Below are 22,519 nucleotides of genomic sequence, written 5' to 3' on the forward strand. Positions count from 1 at the left end.
AACTATTGCTAAAGGACATCAAATTATATTCCAGTTGCTACCTGGACATACCGGTATTGCTGGTAATGACCTCGCCGACGAAGTCACCCGGTCTGCCCATCTGGAAGCCCGAGCAGTTCAATTCCCTTATCCAAAACCGACGCTGCAAGAAAGCTTCATACAGTGGCTAAAACTGTGACACACACATGCTGGTCTTCTCCGAACCTCCCGAAGTGCCATTGTCATAGGCTTGATCCATCCTTAAAGCGACAAGTGCAATCAAAAGCTTCCCGCTCTGAGGCGACAGTATTGTGCCGCCTCTGGCTCGGGGTGGTGTTTAAGAAGGCCTACTCGTTCCGCATTGGAATGAGGGATACTCCCATGTGCGACTCTTGTGGAAGCATAGAAACGATTGAATACATCCTATGTCTCTGTCCGCAGTACAACGTCGAACGTGGAGCTCTCCGGACAGCATTGAACCAGCTGGACTCTAGTCCATTTTCGGAAATGAAGATCCTTGGACCATGGCCGCGTACCCGTCGATGGCACAGAAAGGCACGAAAGCATTGTTGAAGCATCTCAAGTCGACAGGTCTTGGCAGCCATGTGTACATTCGGTGCGAACCTTCAAATGTACGCGAAACTGTCTCTTTCTATATCTCATCTCTCTCCCTCTATCTCTCTCTCTCTTCGGCCCCATACCCTTTCCCCCAGTGTAGGGTTGCGAACCGGACATGCGTCTGGTTAGCCTCCCTGCCTTTCCTCTCTCTCTCTCTCTCTCTCTCTCTCCTGAATGACAACGTCGCAAGGAGGGCCCGGATGCAATTCCCACCATTTGGGAATTTGAATTCTTTCTCCTCAGTTGCCACTATTAGCACAGGCATGTAGCTCATTAATCTAAAAGAAACTGCAGATTGGAAGAGAATTTGCTTAAAAAGAAGATGGGTTGGGATGGAGGAATTGGTGGGCCTATACGTGTGCTTCTGACGCCGAATCGAGAGCTGTGGCCTTCCTTGACTTCCCCTACCCTGTTTTCTCTTATGCTGAAGCTCGTCGTGTCCCTGTCAGCAGTTTGGCTGCCTGCCAGAACTTCCAAAGGCCCCATTAAGAAAATTAGGTTTACTGATTCGAACGCTCGTGCACCGATCGTAAATATGAAAGCCCGCGTACAAAGGGGGAGAACACTCGAGGCACGACGAGATGACCTGGCAAGTGGCCAGTCCATATAGTTACGCTCTACCATATTGTGCTAAAGTCGCCTAAAGCAAGGCTGATTGTGGTATGGTGTTTAAACTGACGAAGCTTTTAGTTACTTTTGTTATGAGAAACTTTCCATATTATACGATTTTATTACAAATGCAGTTCAGGATGGTAAAGTGTAGCAAGGATAATTATTCTACAGATAAAGTAGGCCACTTCCATTGCCTTAAATTGACGAAGACCACGCAACTTTTTAAATTCTTCACTGATATGATAAGGAAAATGTATCGGCGCGTTTTAATGGCAGTGGCCAATTTTTAGCTGGTGATCAGGGCGTGCTACACATTCACATTAATGCTCATATGGCGTATACATATGGTTGACGTAAGAAGAAACGTTTGTTACAGTGAATATGCGCGCATATAACATTAGGATGTAGTGAGAAGAATTCAAGGACCTTACAAAGCGTTATTCAAGCCTAAAACGCGAACTAAAACATTGAGTTTATGTGCGAGGACGCTAACACATTACATAAAGACGTAAAGAAATGTTTCTAACAAAAGCCTGCACACACGTTTGCCACTGCACCTTGTTGAGCTTTCATCTACCCCCCCCCCCCCCCCTCACCCCGCCACCTTCGCAAACAAACGATCATCATCAGTCTTATGCGATATTCTGTTGACAGTGGTGGAGCTAAGTCGAAATTAGTTCCTTTTTGACTAGTAGAAATAAAAAAATAATAGTTGAAACACTAATAATAAAAAGAATTGTTATCTGAATGACTTAAGATCTTATCCTCGCTCTCTTAAGTTCTTAAAAGATGGCCGCATCGCTTCAACCAATTTCACTCCTTTCGTACGGAAAGCTATACGGATATCTAAGGGAAATCATTAGCCCGGTGCCAATTCAGACTTGCCTGCTTTAATACACATAAACACTGAAATGATTCCAAACCGCAAGAACAATTTCAATTAAATGTATTGCAATTAAAAGAGAAAGGTCGAGTCACCTAGAAGTAGTATATTGATTATCCAAATAAATATTGCTTTCCCAAAAATTTCACGAAACTGCGGAACTTGGAATAAATTCTAAAGCAATGTCTAGAACTCCGCGACTCTGTGCCACAACAGATATAACAATTCTGCACACAATATCTGTTTGATCGTCTAAGGCAAACTAATATGACATATTAGGTTACAACTTAGGTTAAATCATCACCATGCTTGCACGAGGTTTGGAAATGATCTGCTTGCAAATTAGCGGTGTTTTGAGCTCAGCGTATGATGTACGAACTTTGACTGCTTTGGATTTCCCAATGAGCTGCTTACATAATTACTGTATCGTTTTTCATTCCTATGTTACAGAATCGCAAATTTAATGTTTCAATTACCTCAAGATTTTCAATTCTGGAAAATTCTTAAAAAAGTATGATCTACATCCAAAGCGTGTTCCCACCCATTGTTGTTTTAACTATTTCCTTAAGTGTAATAAACTTGAAAGTTTTCATTGTATCACGAAACAGCTCGGCCATTTCGCCTTATTCAGATGCGGACTTCCGAGGTGAGGCATCCTACTCAATCTTGAAGGAGCAGCCTCGTGACACCACAGCCAGCACTGCAATCTTGTCAACACGGGTTGGCCAGCGTGAGGGGCACAGTTGCAGTGCGAGATATTATATCGTGTTTCCAACAGCCCTCGGTGTACGCATTTTCATTTGAAGGCGTCCGTTAGAAAGAAGCCCCTCTCGAGCTTCGTTTTTCGGCCGTCAGTGATAGTTGCCATGACTTGGTCTTTACTGTGTTAGTTGTTAGCTAAACCACACCAAAAGCAATAAATGTGAACCCGTAACCTTGTCAAGAGCAGCACGGCACTCTGTGTTAATACAAAGGAAAGGAACCGTTCTATATTTACTAGGACCTACACATAAAGTTACCAAGGTACTTGTTCGTATAGACGTTTCAAGTGCTCTTAAATCACAGTCAACGCACCTGACCCGTATTCACAAAAACAGAAAAACAAGAGAAACCTCCTACGCTAAAAAAAAAAAAAAAAGAAACTCCAGCGAATTCTGATGCCGCACATTTCGTAAGTGTAGGTAATTGACCAATGGTAAATAGCACTTATTAACGAAAATGCTTTGTGAATACGAGCCGGGATTGTTAAGCTGTTATAAGAAGGGTGAAGGCGATGTCGCCCAGCCACTTTCTTCGGTTGCCCAGTGGAAGGGGACCGCTGTTTGCTACGAAAACGTGCGGGGATATATAATTCGTAAGGGGGTGGGGGCTGCACAGCCAACCTCGCCGCCTGCATTCAGTTGCTTTTTGAAACTACTTCCGATGGGACGCAGGGAGGACAACGCAACCTTCGTGGTTTGCAACACACGACTGTAGCCATCTGTCTGCCCGAAATTCTGATCGAGTAAAAGACCGACGCCTTGACTGAACGAAGACATTCGGGCGCAAAAGATTTTTGTAAGTTCTTGTCTTTCTGTCTGCCTTTATTTTATTCTTATATTTGGCCGGTGCACTGAACTTACGATGCTTCGCCAGGTTCTGTGCTCCTAAAAGAATGTAACGAAATGAAACGTTCACAGGCAGCGCTTAGCGTTAAAACAAGAAACAAGCTTACAATTTATATCGCAGCAGTTTTATGGCTGACACAATGCATTGGGATGGTGCCGTAAAAGTCGCAGCCATCATATTTATGGGGACCGTTGGAGCAGGAAATCCAGTCAGCTGTGCTGTACCGCCGCTTCTTGAGGCACAGGAGCTACAATATTATACACGCGCGTTCGTAGTAATATATCAATAAATTTAAACTCTGGAATAATCTCTAACTTCAGGCTTTGTTCCAGGAGACTAGAAAAAGATATCGCACTTGTTTACCGCGTTGGACAGCGTTGGTTAAACATTAGTGATGCACACGACTTTTGCTACAGGCCGGAGGAGTTGTCGCCAGACTTCAGAGATAAAGCTTTGGGATATAGGGTGAAAGGGGCAGCAACAAATACGCAGGATATCCAGAATGCTTGCTTCACAACGCGAGCTTTGAAGACGTAGTGCGACCTGAAAGGCCTGCAGTAATCAGGAAGGATGTTCTACGACTGTTGACTGCCTTTCTTCGTGACACGGAGTTGATCAACGTTTGGTGACGCACCCTTGCTAACAACGTATGAGATGCTCAGGCAGAACGATTGCCGGCCAAACAGGACAGGCTAAAACAACAACAACAACAATGACAACGACGACGACGATGACATCAACAACGACGATGACGACGACAACGGTACTTCGCTCTCACAAGCTTGCAAGGCGTATCTACTTGGAATTAATTTCCAGAATTGCGCCAGTTTAGATATATGCGCCATCAAACTTGCCGTAAAAATGCATGGTTGTTCCACTTACTTTTTCAACAAAACGCTCTTTTATGCATTGAAATACAATGTAACCGGAACGCCCATGTATTTCATTCCACAATTTGGGAAATAATATATCGAAACTGGTATCATCCTGGATACTCATTTCAAGTGAATGCGTCTTGCAAGCTCACCGGCTACATTTCGTAAATTGCAATAAGTGCCGTAAAGTAAATCATTATGAACCTAATTAGTGAATTTTTTGTTAATTAGTTGAATATGTGTTTCGATTTCTCGTGCTAGTAATGTACGCCTCTTCGAATAATCCAGCTCATGGATAAGAATTCTGTCATCAGCCACAGGCTATTCTTTTTAAGTTCCATAGAACCTAAGAATGGTTAAAAGGTAAAAAACCCGGGGCACTTCGCCGACCAAATAAAGACTTAAAAGAAAACAAGACGTTTCGGCAACCACACGGGAGCCTTGTTCACAGGTAAAATCACGTCTTGTTTTCTTTTAAGTCTTTATTTGGTCGGCGAAGTGCCCCGGGTTTTTTACCTTTTAACCATGTTTCATCCCGACCAGACGGGCTTCCGTCAAACACTCAACTTCAAGAACCTAAGAATGATCACCCTGTATATGTATGCATGCAAAGACTCTTGGGACTCTCCCAGTCGTGTGCAATAGGTGACCTTCCTGCAGCTACTGGACTGGGCTTGTGCTGCAGTGCCCATAGACACATTCTTTCTGCGCTTGTTGTGTTCGTGAGTGCATAGCGCTTCTTGAGAACCGCAGGCTGGGCGTGTTGGTAATCCACACTTGAAGCTAGAGCGCGAAATTACGCAGTGCGAAAGGAAGCACAGGACGGACACAGGCGCGCAGACTCAGCGCTGTGTCTTTCCTGTCTTCTCGTCGCATTGTCGAATTTCGTGCAGTGTTCTCAAGTGCTTCTTGATATTTTCGTTTCTTTCTCCCTCTTTTTTATTGTTGCTGGAGTAACGAATTTTGGATTTTGGGATAGCCGGCTCTTACATAGCCTGCCTTCTCAAATTTCTACATCTAAGTAAAAGAATAGAGATGTGCGCGCTGCCAGAATGTTGACATATTTGTCAAAATGAGAATATAAATTACGATTAACCTACCGGAAGGTGGCAGTGCAGCTGTAGTTAAGTGCAGTGCTTCCAACGAGTTACACAATGTGTCTATTGGAGAGAGACGACTGTTTTGCACCCGTAAGTTCTTGCGAGCGCAAGATATTTGTTTATTTCACAATAAACATGGTGGCTTACTTCCAGCCGCTTTTTATGGCAAATGAGGGTTTCAGCTCACAATGAGACCATGATTGCAATAGGTTCCGTGCAGTGAATCTTCACATTAACCTACGTTTTGTTTTATGAACGACATATGGGACAATAGCGTCTTCAAAGAGTTCGTCTGCGTGCTTTGCTTTTCAGTTGCGTTTCCAGTTTGTGGAGAGACACCAGAATACAAAGAAGTCTGAGGTATTTTGTCAAATATTCTATACGTGAAAATCTATATTTTTCATACCAAGAGGTTTCATTATATCAGAAAGCGTCATATTGATCTGTAATCAGGAAATATACAGTCGAAATGTTAGGTGGAGTGATGAAATTAAGGGATTCGCAGGTGCTAGCTGGAATAGGTTGGCGCAGGACAGGGTAATTGGAGATCGCAGGGAGAGGCCTTCGTCTTGCAGTGGACATAAATTAAGCTGTTGATGGCGATGATTATTTTTCTGGTTCATCAGAAGAAAGGGAACTACAGCGAAGCAAAGAAGAAAGTTATGAACTGATGGCACTGATCTGGGCTAAGCTCTACACTACGTAGAGAATTGTTGCCGTATTGTATCCACATGCAATAATTCACATGAGTTGCTACGAGGGTAGAGTGGTCGACCCAAAATGTGTACAAGGAAGTTTTACGAGCGGGTAATGTCTTTTTTTCTTTTTTACACTTTAGCAGAAAACAAAAGCGCACAGACGGACTTGTGTGCACAGAGGGTCGTAAACAATGCCGCTGCCCGGCAGTTTCCGATAACGTTCAGTCATTACTTCCCCGCTCTTTACCCTCACAGATGGGTTTCTTTTCCTGGCTGATTTTTTTTTTGTAGCTTTATCGCTAACAGAGTGATGTTACTATGAATGGAAACTGTAGTATTAAGTTTGTCTGGGCACCCACCTGACTTGACACTTCGGATAAACAGGGATAGAGATCCTTTTGATGCTTACAGAATATTTATTTCTTTAACGAACGTCAAAGATCGAGATTTTAATAACCTACAAGCGAAGCTATAAAATATGTCCTAGGGTATAGTATACTTGTGTAGGCATAGATATTTAAGCTATCGGTAGAATGCCGGGAATCTTGAGATGCTATAAAAATCACGAGTATCAGCTACTTTGTTTTGTTAGAAGGGGAAGAAAAAGGTGCACCAGGAAACTATCGGCCGGTGTCTGTCATACCTATATTCTCAATCTGTTTCCAAAAAATAACACATTGCATGCCGCTTTACTAGTTTTGTCAATAGGCGGCATATATTATATGAGGCACAGTTTAGTACCAGGAAATGTCGATCAACAGAACTAGCGTTATTAGAACTAAAGCAGTATGTAATAAAAAAATTTTCATGAAAAATTATTTAATCTTGGCCTGTTCATGCACTTTAGTAGTGCCTTCGACTTCTTTGATTATAAAATATTAACTGTTATGTTATTCGCATATGGTGTCAACTCCTCAAGCAACTTCTCAAATATTATAATTAGATAAAAAAATGTCAATGAGAAAATTGTAGAGCGATAGGAAAAACTCCCGATACAGCTATCTGTTGCTCAATACGTGCTACATAAAAGTGTTTTACCGAGCCTGAAAGAAGCCCACAAATGCACGCAAAATTGCCCCACGACTGGCCGCTTGCGGCACTTCCTTGGAATCAGAGCTTCCTTAAAAGTCGAAATGTCATTACTCAAACTTAAAGAAAAGAAGAAATGAACATGTGTGCTTTTTCCTTACTTTCCTGACTAGTCGCAAGCATTATCCTCAATTTCCTGCATTGCTTCGCACGAGTGATAGCACAACCCGTTAGGCGACGCCGTCCTCTGGACAGGGTGCCTCTGCTGTATAGAGCGGCAGTCGCACTATACTAACTACAGGCCTTACGTCAGACTTTACCGACAACGTGTTCGCCTTATAGCCTTGTCTCAAGGAAAAGAGAGGTCCCCGTCATTTTCTCCTTGTTTCCGGTCTCGCGTAGATCGGTGATTACTGTCCGGGCGAGACAGCGTTTCAGGTCAGCCATTTATTCTCGTGAGGCCAAAAACGGGCGGAAGAAGCCCATAGAGCTCGATAGAGAAGCGAGCAGAGGAAACAAAACGACGGCACTGTAGCGACGGCGTGTGCTCACGTATACTGGGCTAAGAAGGGACACGGGCGATACCGTCTGCCATCGACCACTTATGCGTTTCTTTTTTCTTCGCCCGATGTATCGTGTAAGCCAATCTCTCCGACACCCGAGACGCGCTCGAGCTAAGAAAACAAGGTAGCGTTCGGCTTTGCGTCCGGGCTTATTGAGGAAGACGCCCCTTTACTACAAGCGCCGGCGAAGCCTTCTTTCTCTTTTGTTTTCTCTCTGTGCATATTTTCTCTCTGTGCCATGTGCTGACGGAAAACACTGCCGGCTTCCTTCTTCCCACGAACGTATGCGAACGGTAGAGCTTGAGCGGTCTTACACTTCATCGTTCACTTTGCTCTATTTGCTGCTTTTTGTTCTTGTGAGCTTTACAGCGTGCGGGCTATGCGCTTATAAGCGCCACCGGTGGGGTGAAACTGTCGCTTCGATAGCTAACAATTGGAGAATACCACAGCAGGCGCCGATGACGATTTACTAGTGACAGTCATTGGTGACAGTCATAGGTGACAGTCATAGGTGACAGTCAATGGTGCAGTTAAAGCGGCAAAACTGTACTGAGTAGGCAGCTTACAAATACTAACACGTCTGTCAATTTACGTACTTTCGTCTGGGAGCTCGATAAGCGAATATAAATGGCCAGTTTAATTTCTAGCCAGCAGAACGGTGGATAGGACCAAGCCAGATACTCCGCTACGCTGTAGCTGCCGCTGGTGGCCTTGCCGTCCTGCTACTCAACACATGGTCGTGGGCTCGGTTCTCGACGGCGACGATAGCACTGAGATGGCGGTTAAATGCGAAGTCGCTTTGAGTGCCCACTAAAGTACTCTACATTGTGCACTGCAATGTCTGCCGCGCTTCTTCATGTTTTCAATCAATCAATCAATCAATCAATCAATCAATCAATCAATCAATCAATCAATCAATCAATCAATCAATCAATCAATCAATCAATCAATCAATCAATCAATCAATCAATCAATCAATCAAGTCGCAAACGCAGTCGCGTCAGCGCGGCACTGCAACTTTACCAGACAGATAAAATAGGAGGAAAAAAAAAGAACGAGCGGGATCATTTCTCACGTTCGCATTCCAGTTCTCGCTAATCAAACTCTAAAAAAGAAGAATAAGTAGCAGCTTCAAAGACTCTGCTAAACTTTTCCGCTTTGGTCTGTCGCCTAGCGCAACAAGTTTGGCGACATGCCTCTTGCATCACTGTTGCGGTTACGTCGACGACAGCCTGGAGCGAAACAAAGAAATAGAAACAGAAGTGTTGGAGGAACGCGTCCTTCCTCCTTTATCTCTCCCACGTGCTTGCAGCCTCTAGAGTGTGGCTGCCTAATGCTCTCCTCGAGTCGTTGCCCTTCCCTATTCCAGCTGTTGGCTTCCTTTCTGACCTTTCTTTGTAACTAGAAATTCCCGGACTGCGTAGCTCCATTACTCGTCGACTTTCCCTCATTCCTGACTCTGGTTTCAGCGTGCATCTAACAAGGCCTGCCAAGTAAAACCTAGTGTCGTCTCCGGTTGCTTCCGAAACAACACAAGATCAAAAATAATTGTGGTTGCTGTAGAATAAAGGCACTTTAGAGACAGTCTCGAAAAAGAAGAAACGATGGCAACAGCACAAGAAGAAGAAGAAGAAGAAGAAGAAGAAGAAGAAGAAGAAGAAGAAGAAGAGGAAGAAGACGAAGTAGACGAAGAAGGAGGAGGAGGATGAGCAGGAGGAGCAGGAAAAGAAATAGAGAATGGACTTGTTTGTTTCGTTTGTCTTCGTGGTGTGTAGTTTTCATCACTTTCTGTTTTGCCAATTCCCTTCGTGGATATGAGCTATTTTTTGAGGCAACAATAAGAACTTGCGGCTCAACCAAGAGCTAGGCGTCGAAGCGGTGCATGCACTTTACTGGGTAACGCATAGAGCTGTATTGCGGTTGCGTTGACGACAGCCTGGAGCGAAACAAATAAACAGAAATAGCAGACTTTGAGAATCGTGTCTTTCCTCCTTTTTCTCTCTCACGTGCTTGCAGTCTGTAGAGCGTGGTTGCCTAATGCTCTCCTCGAATCATTGCCTTTCCCTATCCCTAGTTGTTGGCTTCCATTCTGTCCTTTCTTTATAACTAGAACTTCCCGGACTGCGCAGCTCCATTACTCGTCGACTTTCCCTCATTTCTGACTCCGGTTTCAGCCTGCATCTAGCGACACGTGCCAAGCAAAGTGTAGTTTATTACGTTTATTACACCTAATTGTAATTGTTACACTAGCGCGGCCACACTGTGTTTCCTCACCGTGTATCAACAGCTCGCGTCTCACATTGTCTCCGTTTGCGTCCTCCCCTCCCAAACCTTCGCAGCCGAGCTCTACGAAAATTGATCGCTGCTCTCGCGGGGATGCGGCTTTTGTACGCGCCCTGCGCGACATTCCGACAAGCCTCGGCGCGCATTCTGCGCCGGCGGCGCAGAACCGAGTGTACGTGCACGCGCGCGCCTAGGCATGCGCTATGCGCACAACCCGTGAGCCGGCAGACTCGCATTCCAAGCGTGCTGCACGACTCGCCCGCTATGTAGAGCGGCCGCCGTCGCTCCAAGTTAGCTTCTCGGCGAAGCCAGCGCCGGCGCCGGCGCCGCGTGTAAGTGCGTCAAAGAAACGTCATCGAACGGGGGGGTGTCTCATTGTAAAATCTAGCGGCGTTGTGGCCGGCGTGAATTAGTCAGGAGCGGGATTCGTGAAGCCTCTCGAACAGAGGCATCTGATCAGAGGAACAATAACAAACAAAAAAACTTGTTACACCAGATTTTCGAAATTGCGTATAGGTCCGTATTTTTTGAGTGCAGGCTATAGGCATTCCGAATAGGACGCAAAGGACGAATTGCCTTCGTGCTCGGCCGCCTGATATTCGTTACGTCACAGATTTCTACGACGTCATATGCGCGTGTATAGAATTCGAGCATCGGCGCAGGACACCGAATCCCAAAATTTGGTGCAAGAGTTGGTTTAAGTCTTCTTGAAATTGCGCGAAGAAACGGGCGCATTCGACCGTAGTCACAGCCGTCCTGGCGGTCCGTATGGCGTATGGCGAGCAGTGGATCACGGGGGCACGCAGGCCGTTTATATGCACATCCCACACTGGTTATATACATGTGCATCCCACGCATGTGCGGCGCATATACGTGGAAGACGTGCCTCGCCGTACGCAGCGGTGACGCGGAAAATACTCTAGCAGAGCCGCGCGACAGTGATGTCGGTACAGTATTGCCACGTGCGTTTATGCGATCATATGCGCATCATTCTCATGCGTGTTTTTAACTGTGCTACCCGCTTTCACCTCTTCTAACCGTATGCGTGTCTTATCATATCTCATCTGCCGTGCCTCATCCTAGTCTGTGTGCCCGTACATATCACACCCCATGGCCAGCTCATATGCCTCATCAGTTCCTTGGGACACATTTTACATTATACAGTGCAACCTGTCTCCGACTCTTGTATCTATTGGTTTCTGCTTATCTCAGAATACATCGAGACTTCGTTTACTTTTCTTAGATCGCTTTGTGCTAGACTTGCGGTCCTCGTAGCGAGTAGCCTTTTCTTTATAATTATTATATTCCTTTATTAATTCTGGGCAAAAGGAAAATTTGCCTCTATTGTCAAGTGGCCAGCCTCCGTATATTCTTGAACGTTCCTTCACTGGACACTTCCCATCTTCTCGAGATAGCGGAAGGCAGCTCTCCATAGTAATTTCTGGGTGAATGTTCAGTGACCCCCAACTCGTCGCGTCTAGTCAAGTACATTGAAGTGAACGTTTGTTTCTGACGAAACTACTCATCCTTTCATGAACGTTATAAAAATAGCACAACTTTCTCTCCACTCGAAGAGCCGCACTGTAATATACTCGGCACCAGAGTTGTGAATATGCTTATGGCTCCCGACGAAAGCCATATACAGTGACTCTATTCTGTGCTAGGGAGCCCTCATACACACCCTCATGCAATTGAGGGTGTGTGAGTGCCTGCGGGTGCGAGTCTGTTACGTGCACACGTGGTCGTGTACATGTTTAAAGTCGTACTGAGTATCGAAAGCGAAACTGTAGGCGCGTTCTAAGACAAAAGTGAAGTCGACAGGAAAGTCGATCTAGCAAGCGAAGAGAGTTAACGTACCAAACTGATGTCGCTATGAGGGCAGATTGGACATTAGTCAATGTGTAATGTGAGTTAGCAATTGCGTAAAGTCGCTGGTTACAGACATGTTAAAGAAGGGTTAATGACCATCCTGCTTGGTTTCCCTTAAATATGTTAGACCTAAAGATATCTCTAAGACATAGATTACATTGACGCACAGCTCGTGGACTCCGACACTTTGCTTTTATTTCCCAAATATGGGAGTCAAAAGGGGCACGCTCAGTGCGGTTTTGGTGATTTGAATAATCCCTCTTCCGACTGGGAATAGCCTCAAAATAACAGACCACTACTCGACTGACTCTCACCTTGACAAATACGCCATCCTAGGGTCGCGTGAACCTAGTTCAGTCTGACAGCAACTTGCAGTATGTCTTGAACATTCCAGTTCGCCCAACGTGCCTACGCGAAACCTAACCGGATGTTCCTCAACCCTTCTTTAATCCTTATAGAACCGGCCACTCTTTGAAAATGCTATCTCACTTTGCTATATATGTTCTTGTGCATAGAATAATAAAAAAAAGCAAAATAAAATCACATTGCAGTTTGACTAATGTCCACATCACTTTACCTCGTTGACTCTCTTTGTGCTTACGACATCGACCTTCATATTGGCTTCACTTCTGTGTTAGACCTCGCCTACGCCATCGGTTTCTAAACTGAGTACTACTTCAAACACGCTCACACGCACATGTACACGCACACTTACATTCGCGCCCGTGCACATGTATGTATAACATTTAAGATTGTTCTGTTCTAACTCGTAATAAATTTGCTTTTCCATGGTCTGTCCTCTTACTTGGGGGCAAATTCTGGTGAAAAGATACCTCGGCCTACTTAGTTTTTCTCTGCTCTACAGAAAGGAATAACTTAGGCGAATATTTAAAATGAATAGAAAAGTGACAATAAAGATCACGATAGTAAGGATAAGAAGGCCGTGACAGAGAGCTATATCTGCATCCAACTGATTAATGCGTTCATCTTTAATTTCTCCCCGCGCACCACGAAACAAGTCAGTAGTCAGCATGACTGTGTGTAGGGTAAGGGCAAAAAAAAAAAATATACGTGGTTCTGCTATCGCAAACGCCAGAGACCAGTGGAGCTGGGGGAAGGCCAGTAAAGTAGTGCCAAACCGCACACAAGACGCACGAACGCCGGCAACGCGTCCCTACGGCGCCCGCCAAAGGCGGCTACTATGGTGTCCGCAATTCGCGTGGCCAGCGCCTCCTCTGCGTGGTCAACGCCGTAGTAGACGTCGCGGTTGTCTCCACTCTGTAGGGAGCGGCGGGCGAGGCATCCTAGCAGCCGCCGGAGAAGAATGCCCCTCCTCCCTTGCCTGAGTGTCCTGCCTCACGCACTACAGGAGAGGGCACGCATCCGGGCCGCGTTACTCGCTCGATCGCGTGCGCTCCGCTCCTTCTCCCCCGCAAGGCTCCACCCACCCTCGGTGCGTCGCTATGCTGCACGATGCTAGTTTTATGCTCTGCTTTCGCTCTCTCAGCTCTCTCTCCCTCAGCTCGGCGAAGTTGCGGACGTAAAGAGAAACCCAGCGAGGTTTTAAAAGCGCCACTGTAAAAAAAGAAATATACTTGAACAGCGAAAGATGTTATCGCTGCGTGATTATGACAATGCAACGTACAAAGACCGAAAAGAGGATTAATTACCGCCGCAGTCTCATGTGGTTTTTACCTTGGGTGGACACTCTTAGCTTCCGAAGCGCCTTATTACCTTTTTTAATGCCTGGCTCGCGATGGCGGATTACCATCTTGGGAAAGTGGAATCCCTCGTCACAGATGCTTGCGCGTAGTTCATCAGAAGTTCCAAGAAAACAAAATAAAAAATAATTGCTCGAAGATTATACACATATGCAGCAACTGCCCTCATCAAAAATTTTGCGTACCCACAAGAACTGCCTTTAGCTCTCACGTATCCAAAGCTTATTTATTTTTTGCAACAGCAATCCTGTATTATAAACCTAATAGTTTTCAAATATTGTACACCTTTACTTAAGGTTGTGCTTAATGACTTTCTTTCTGCAGCGTCATTTTTCAAAATTTGAGTGACACCAGGGAACTTCTTAATTAGATAGCGGTGCTGCAACGAACTTGCTGAGCAGCCATACTGTAATATTTGTTTTCTATATGCTTGCCTTACGGATAAGGAACAAGTGTCAGTTCTAGCTCATATGGCTCTTAACATATGAAACGTATACTCTTAATAAGTGTCATTAAAAGAAGTAAATTGTTCCAGATTTCAAATAAGAAATCCCGAAGTGACCATGAGCAAGACGCACTGCCTCAGTTGTTTCATTTTGTTTGTCACTTCACTGTAGGGGCTCCCGCGTCGGAAATTGAGCACAGCTGACGCGAAACTATGCTCCGCGATGTAGTACCTTCGTCATTCTATATATACATTTGTGTGCGTGTGTGTGTGTGTATGTGTGTATCTACGTATGAGTACGTGTGTGCATGTGCGTGCTTGAGTGTGTGTGTGTGTGTGTGTGCGCGTGCCTGTCAGTTTGTCTGCTGCGTTCACATAAAAGAAATGCTTTTGCTTATGTTCATTTACCGCTAAGCAACAAGTCTGTGAGTATCATTTAGTATCATTATTCATTCGTAGCTTTTTTTGTTCTTGTTCGCAGCCGTCAGCAGTGGTCAAGGCTCTGCGTCAAGTGGTGTCCGATAAAGATCCTGCATTGTGGGATGACCTTGTGTGAGTATATTCAGAATGTTCTAAATTAACGAGTTACTTGACTCGCAGCACTAGCTGTCAACAGGTGAAGTCCTCATGTGTACTGTTACTAAGACAAACTAAAAGGTTTTTACGGTGTCATCAGAAAGATTTGAGTCATTTCGTTGTGCGGGAAAGCGCCAATGTTACCGTACAAAAAAAAAGAAAAGAACGCCGAACGTGCTTCAACCTGCATAGAGATGCGAAATAGGGCAAAATGAATCATTATTGATTCCCTGTCCGTTCGTTTACCCGCATCCACAACGTAATTCATCGCCGTCATTATGGCTAATGGTCATCGTCATACATCATCGTCATTGTCATACCTCATCTTCATGTGGTCATCCCGTCTTCCCTCTTTCGTCTGTATAAGGGTGCGAACATGTTAAATTCACAAGGTGTCATTTCCATAGCAGATACATTGCTAGTAGTTATGTGGTACATAATTTATCTTGCGCATCACACACATAAAGTTGCCGCATGAAAGAGTCGGACTAAGCAAAAGAATGCCTGGCCCCATTTCCTTCACGACTTTTTGCAACTTTCCTAATGCGTTGTCATAGTGTTTTGGTTCGATATCCATAAGGGAGCCTGCTTCTGCTGCTGTGATTGCTGGCGTCTAGTAATGCTCGTGTATTGCGGCCGAGACAGAAAGGAAAAACAGAGATAGCCTGCTGACCGCATCCTAACCAATCTGGGTATAGAGTCAGGGGTAACTTCCCAAACAGGAAAATAGTAACAAAACACATGTGCCTTAGCTCAAATAGCAGCTACAATAAACTCAATACATGAACCAGTTACAGCAATAATATTCATGAAAACATGAATAACTTGTCACTGTCACTCATCAAAAGCAAAATCGACGAATAAAGGATTAGAAAAATTGTATGGGCCACAGTTCCAGTAAAAGGGTAAAAAAATTTATTCTTAGTTTCGATGGAGCTAGCACGCCTGGAGAAAGTAACAGCTGCAAGAACTTCCACAAAACACTCAAGTTATTACGCGTTTTTTTGCTACCCATAAGAAAAAGGAGAAGAAAAAGAAACAGCCCTCATGCGACGACCACCTAACTTCCTGCGTAAATCCATTGCGCCGGAATCACCGTCTCTGTCCACATATTTATCCTCGTAACGAGACAAAAAAGAAAAGAAAACAGAAGATGCCCCCTTTGAAAGACGGCGACGTCACGCGTTTTATTTTTGCCGCTGCTGGCAGCAAATCGAGTTTCGCGCCCGGTTTAAGTCAGAGCACGCGTGAAACTTATTTGATTGCGCATATGCCGATGCACGAGAAAAAGTTTCGTGATCACAACGTATAGGGGCAAAATAACTAGGACGCCGGCATTCTCCCCTTCCTATCTCTCTCTTTTATTATTGCTTTCATAGAAAAAATGGCGCGACCGCAGAACTCAAGACCGTACACACAAATTGCTGCGGCTGCTTCTTTCGGCAGCTGTATGCGGAAACACAATGCGCATTATTTTGTAATCTTCAATATGTGAAGAGTTTCATTAAGGCAGCCTCGAAATTACCTCGAACGTAATTGATCGGAAGTGAGAACCTTTCCAGAGCGAACTTATGTCGAGGTTTCAAATGCAAAGACATGTCAAAGAAACGGAAGGCTCGATGCTTAGCTGCTTGGATATTATGCTTGGACCGAACGCAGTGAACATGGTTTGATTATAGAACGTTTAAATATAAAATCACTGACCAAGCATCTTATCTGGTTGTAGGATGCAGAGCCTCCACCTTGGTCCGGGAACTACGGCGGAAACCCAGACACAAGACACATACTGCGGCCCCCACCTAGCATTATTATTACACATTAATATTACAGAAGGTGGTATTGTTAAAACAGAGGAGGTTTTATTAGCGAAGGGGGCTGGCAAGTCATAAATCTCACCTGTGAAGGAAAAGGTTTATGAATTCGGCCACTGGTTCATCGTGCCTCAACCAGGCCTTGATGACTCGCCTTTACTGTAACTGCCTACGGTATGACAAGTAGGGCCGACGAAGTTCTGCTCTACTGCCCAGTACCATTGGGACCTGCCGATGGCCTCCAGCGAATATTCAGGATGTTTTAGACCTTTACCTTTCACTGGTCTCTGACCGAGAGCCCACCGCTTCAACTCTACATTCTAGCACAACTATCACTGCAGACACTTGTTTTGGAGTGGACCACCTACAGGTTGCTATGGGCTGGTATCAACTGACCAATAAAAAATATGTTTTTCTCGAGTGTGTATGTGACTATCGAAACTTATCCCAGATAAGTCTGGAGGGGCAATAGCTCACGTCTTCCCTTTCGAAGGAAACCCACTGCACGTAACTAACCTGTTGGTTCGCAGGCGGGCAATGGACGACGGCCTCAACGCCCGCGAGGCGTCGCTACTGCACGACGACCTGCGAGACGATGACAGTCTGGCTGGGGTAGAAGAAGGCGACGCCCAGCAACAATTCTTACTGCGGTTGTCGCAAGAAGTGGCCGCCATTACAGGTGAGCAGTCTAGCACATTCCCTTGCCAAAACCGAGCGGAGATGTCGAAACCAACGCTAGGACTCGCCACTCTTTCCAGCGTTATTTTGAATCGTGCCGAGTGTAAAGTCATGAGGGATATTTGCCAAACGTGATTTCTTGCCGGAATCACTCTTTTAAGAAAATTAAGAACAAAGGGAGTACAGGCCACATCTTGTGCAGTATTGACGCCTTTATTCATATTCGGATTATTGTTGGAGAATTCTCATGCGCTTCCCTGTGTGTTAAATTCATTTTACATGGAGTGAATGTGCTTCATTGGAAGAGGCAATGTACTGCTCCGCGGTCTATACTAGAGCTTTCTAAAATGCACTCCATACACTGCAAACATAGCTGTCGCACAATATAATAATGATTTGTGAAATAGCATCTCTGTCCATGCTTTAGTACCACTCCTTTTCCTTTTACCTCAGTGTGGAATGGCAAGCCAGAGATTCGCTATTTTGGCCGAGGAAACCCCGTTGTTTATCGCGAAAACAGCCTCTCGCCTTACAAAATGGGTTTAAACACGCGACAAGCAGTTAGCAGTTGTTCCAGCAGACATAGTTGTAGCAGTGCCCCTGCAGAGTGATATAGTTCATTGTCATGCCCGGCGCCAGGCCTCACCCTGGACGCCGTCCTGGAAAGCGCCGGTGAGGCGCACGCTTCCTCCACCCTGGACTGGCACGGCAACGCGCTTCGCTTCTTGGGCGGCTCGCTGGCCGACTTCCTCGTCAACCTCGAGTCGCTGCACGTTGTCCTCGAGCGCGCCGGCCTGCCTCTGCGGGGCGGCCGTCTCAGCGGAGTGCGCGAGGAGCACGGCCGCCTCGTGCTCCAGTGCGCGTCCAGGGGCGAGCCGCTGCTCAGGCTACTCGCGGGCTCGCTGCGCCGGCTCGCCTCGCAGCTCTTCCGGCTCGACGTGCGCGTCAGCGTCGCCGGCTCAAAGGCGCAGCAGGCCACGCTCGTCCTGCAGCCGCAGGGGAGCCCGGCGCTGTCGCTGTCGGCGCCCGCCGGCGGCGTGGCGGCCGCGCCCGTGGCCAGCGCCAACCCGGAGGACCTGGCCGTGTCGGTGGCGACCTTCTGCCGGGCGTTTCCTTTCCACTTCGTGTGCGACCGGCAGCTGAAGCTGACGCAGCTCGGCTTGGGGCTGGCGCGTTTCTTCGGCGGCCGCGGCCGGGCGAGCACGCTGCCGGCGCTCTTCACGTTCGTTGAGCCCCGGATAGAGATGCGCTTCGACCACGTCGTGGCCAACATCAACCTGCCGTTCCTGCTGCAGGTGCGCGACGACGCCATCAAGCACGAACGGTACAAGGTGAGCGAGTGGATGTCTCCTGTGTGTCCTTGTCGGTCACAAAGGCGATTTCATCGCTGGCCGAACTCGCAAAGCTTTTCGTTCGCAAGTGCCATTTCTCGTTGGTTTACCGCATTCCCTAAAAATATGTACAACATCAGCATGGCCCAGAACTTGCCGTTTGCTGACAATTCTATCGTAGGAGTTGTTTGTGAATACGGGCCCTTCCTGCACACATAATGGGTCCTATAACGTAAATCACTTCCAAACATTTTTATTCCAATCAGCCCTGCAGCTTTGGTCAAAACATTTTTGGGCCAGCTCCATTTCGGCTGTCTGTCCCGCGATGTCACGAAAACCGTGATATGACGTGTAGACGCTGATTATGCACAATTACACGGAACAGAAAAAAATAACAAATTATTTCTGATTCGATGCTTTTTCACCATTAGGCTTCTGCTAAGTTTTCTGGCTGCACCCACTTCGTCTGTCTCTCGTCACAAAACCACAAAAACTGACCGCGTCAAAATGACGTATACGCGTTGAAGATGCACTATTATGCCGAACAAAACTGATTTTTTTTTCTGAATAGCCGGACATTACCGCGTTCCGAAAGGAATATAAGATGGCTGCCCACCGATCACTCAGGCACTGGCTACTCGCACCTGCCGGAGGAGGGCATGTACTTATTTGGCTCATAATAAAACTTTTTGGGTAGCAGTATAACGTTATCGTGCTTTTTTGCACGTATACGACATCGCTATGCCAACTCTTCTTTGCGGAGGATCAGTTTTAGTGGCACTCTTAGTGGCAATCATGCCTCTGTGATTTTCGACAGGTCACTGCAAACTAAGTAAGGGGAAGCAGACCAATGGCAGACGCCGGCACCGCCCTCCTCTTCTGATTACCTATTTTCACTGCGCTGACTCGGCCCCATTCAAACCCTCTCCACTTGAGCGTGCTCCTCGCTCCTTGTCAGTCAACTAGATAAAAAAAATCGGTGAATGTAGGCAATTTTGTTTGTTTTGAAAGCAAACAAAAGTGTCCTCCTATAAACGGGAGGAGCGTTTGATTGGACTGTTCAGACAACTCTACGGGTCACCGCCCGATGCTTGCGCTGGCGGTTACGTAAATTTGACGTCATGAGATTGGAACAAAACCAAATTGGAATATACTCACGTTATAGGGCCTAACGTCCTTGCTTTTAGAATCTGTGCTTTCGTGATTCAGGGCGTCCCAGAGTTTAAAGATATGCAAATGCCACCTAGCTGGACAGAGCAAATGTAATGTTGTTTTCAGTCGCTTGGAGCTACTCAAACTATTTTTTCATTCCTCCTAATTAGATAAGTAGTATCAATCAATCAATCAATCAATCAATCAATCAATCAATCAATCAATCAATCAATCAATCAATCAATCAATCAATCAATCAATCAATCAATCAATCAATCAATCAATCAATCAATCAATCAATTAAATAACTTCTAAAATATTATAAGATGAAAAGTGTCCAGGATAAAATTGTAGAGCGACATGAAATACTCCCGATACAGCCTTCTGTTGCTCAATAGATGTTACAAAAAAGTGTTTTTCCGAGAGTGAAAGAATTCCGCAAATGCACGGAAAATTGCCGCACGACTGGCTGCTCGAGGCACTCTGCGTGTATTTGCGGGCTTCTTTCGCGCTTGGAAAAACATATTTATGTACCACATACTGAGCAACAGAAAGCTGGATCGGAAGTTTTTTATGTCGCTTTACAATTTTCTCATTGACACTTTTCATCTAAATATAATATTTGAGAAGTTGAATAATTAATTAAGTCTAATTATCTAATTAGGCGGAACGAAGACAGAAATAATTGGAATATCTCCAAGCGACGCCTAACAACATTACCTTGGTTCTGTCCAGCTAGGTGGCATTTGCATATTCTTAAAATCTGGCTAAATTAAGCTGGGACACCCTGTATAATCAGCTCAGCGCGATGCGCTTAAGAGTGTAAGGGTACAAATCAGTCGCGCGAACGGGAAGACTGTATGGACTCATTATCTTTTATTATTAATGTTAGTTAGATATACTCCACGCAAAAGAAGAGGAAAAAGAATAACTTTATTGAATGGTCCGGCGACTTATTTGGGGATTGGGCGAATATCCCCGCCTAGGTGTCAGTCAGTCAGGAACTCTTGAGCTCTGGCGGATTCTACGGCCCGCTGGATGGGCTGACAACTTCCGACGGAAGGGGCACAACGCCCGCCTCTCTTGAACCTAAATGATAGGGTGGGCCGGGTGGGCACAGGAGAAGAAAACAGAGAAATCTCAAAGAAAAGGAACAAAGGAAAGCACAAAAACGGAGACGTCAGAACGTCTACTAAAGTTCCTTATATTGGAGTCACTAAATGTCACACTTCGGAAAGTCAGCCATTTCGATGAATGAGGGAATGGAGTTGTTAAAAGGCAGCTTTCAGCTGTATATTTCATCGCGAAATCCTTGACGAAAACAGGGAGCACTTTAAGAAAACGTCAGCACCAAAGTTATTTCAGGCGAGTATCATTATCGGTAAATCGAGGCGTGTGCGCATCATCAGACGGAAGTTAAAGTCAAAACTTGCTCGTAGAAAAGAAAAAGAGCGCTGTTGTCTGTTGTGTACTCGTACGGTAATAGCATTATCGAACACCTATTAAGGTCACTTGTCTTCGTTTAGTTTACAACATGTGTCTGTGCATGTATGTGTCTTTTTGTGAAGCAAGTTCTTGACAGGGTGATCTATTTTCAGAGCCCTGTAGATTTCCTTTGCCGGCGAAAATAGGCTGGACTCGAAAATAGCCGTGCAAACAAGCACAGCAAGCGACGAATAACGTTTTGTATTACATTTTTGGCAGGCAAATGCAGCAGTTCTTAGTTTGCTTTCACCGTTCTCTGTCGGTGTTTGTGCACGGTGCACCAATACGATATGTGCGCTTGAAGTCGGGAGTTTTTCTTGTGTGTACGCACACAACTCGATGGGCCGGATTCTTCTGTACAAGCACAGCGATAGCAAATAGAAATGAGAGGTTCTGACTCACATGGTTACAAGAATCGCTGTTTTAATTTTGAACACAGACTAAGTGTTCCCTTGCACACTGGCGTAGCATGTACATTGTGCCTCGTAGAATAGAGTTAAGAGTTAACACAACGACTATAGTGCAATTAATCATCGCGGATAAGAGTGAAAGCTTCTATGCGGTTTGGTGACTTGTTAAAGTAGATTTCGTGCACTACTTAAGCTATAAAAACATTTTGCTGGCAAATGGAAAGGCTTCCATTATCTGCGAAAACCATTCCAGGTTGTGCAGTAGGACATTTCCTTTCAGCAATGTGTCACACTACTGATCTATGCTTGTGCTGGTTATAGCGAGTATGGGTGTTGCTTTAATTGTTCCAATATATTTCGCATCTAATATATTGATATATGAGAAATACTTGCGCAGATATGCACCACTTCATTTCTTGAAAAGGTTGCATACGTACGCAGCAAGAAAAAATACAAAGGGTGCATTGTAAAACGCGTGTTCTGAAAATTTTTGCAAGAAGGACTCCTAAATACCGCAGCTCTTATAAGGAATACCATATTCAAAGCAAAAGAAAGTCACTTTTCTTGATGGATTGAAAATCTCCAATAAATATATGCGCGCATTTCCGCGTACGTTCTACAAGCGAAAGAAGTATGAAATAATTCTGGCTTCCAAGTGCAAAAAGTAATTTTTTGAGCATCTGCTGTAAAATCGACATTTCAGTGACGCTCGTTCGGCACTGTAAATGGAAGTCAGAGGTGCAGTGTGATTGGTCGCACAAGAGAGTGTGTACTAAACTTGAAACTTCTGAAA

The 22,519-nt window shown here is 45.3% G+C and overlaps 1 protein-coding gene across 2 annotated transcripts in view; it reads left to right on the forward strand.

Annotated features, from left to right (window-relative positions):
- The window catches only part of Gycalpha99B (guanylate cyclase 1 soluble subunit alpha 2), a 165,126-nt gene that overhangs the window by 106,523 nt on the left and 36,084 nt on the right, over window positions 1-22,519 (forward strand). For both annotated transcript variants that reach the window (XM_050184343.3, XM_055073773.2), the window contains exons 3-5: window positions 14,765-14,835; window positions 17,201-17,349; window positions 17,988-18,679. In XM_050184343.3, the coding sequence (XP_050040300.1) occupies window positions 14,765-14,835; window positions 17,201-17,349; window positions 17,988-18,679 (912 nt within the window). The remainder of the gene's footprint in view (window positions 1-14,764; window positions 14,836-17,200; window positions 17,350-17,987; window positions 18,680-22,519) is intronic.

The sequence above is a fragment of the Dermacentor andersoni genome, chromosome 4, assembly GCF_023375885.2.
Source record: "Dermacentor andersoni chromosome 4, qqDerAnde1_hic_scaffold, whole genome shotgun sequence".
NCBI lineage: Eukaryota > Metazoa > Arthropoda > Arachnida > Ixodida > Ixodidae > Dermacentor > Dermacentor andersoni.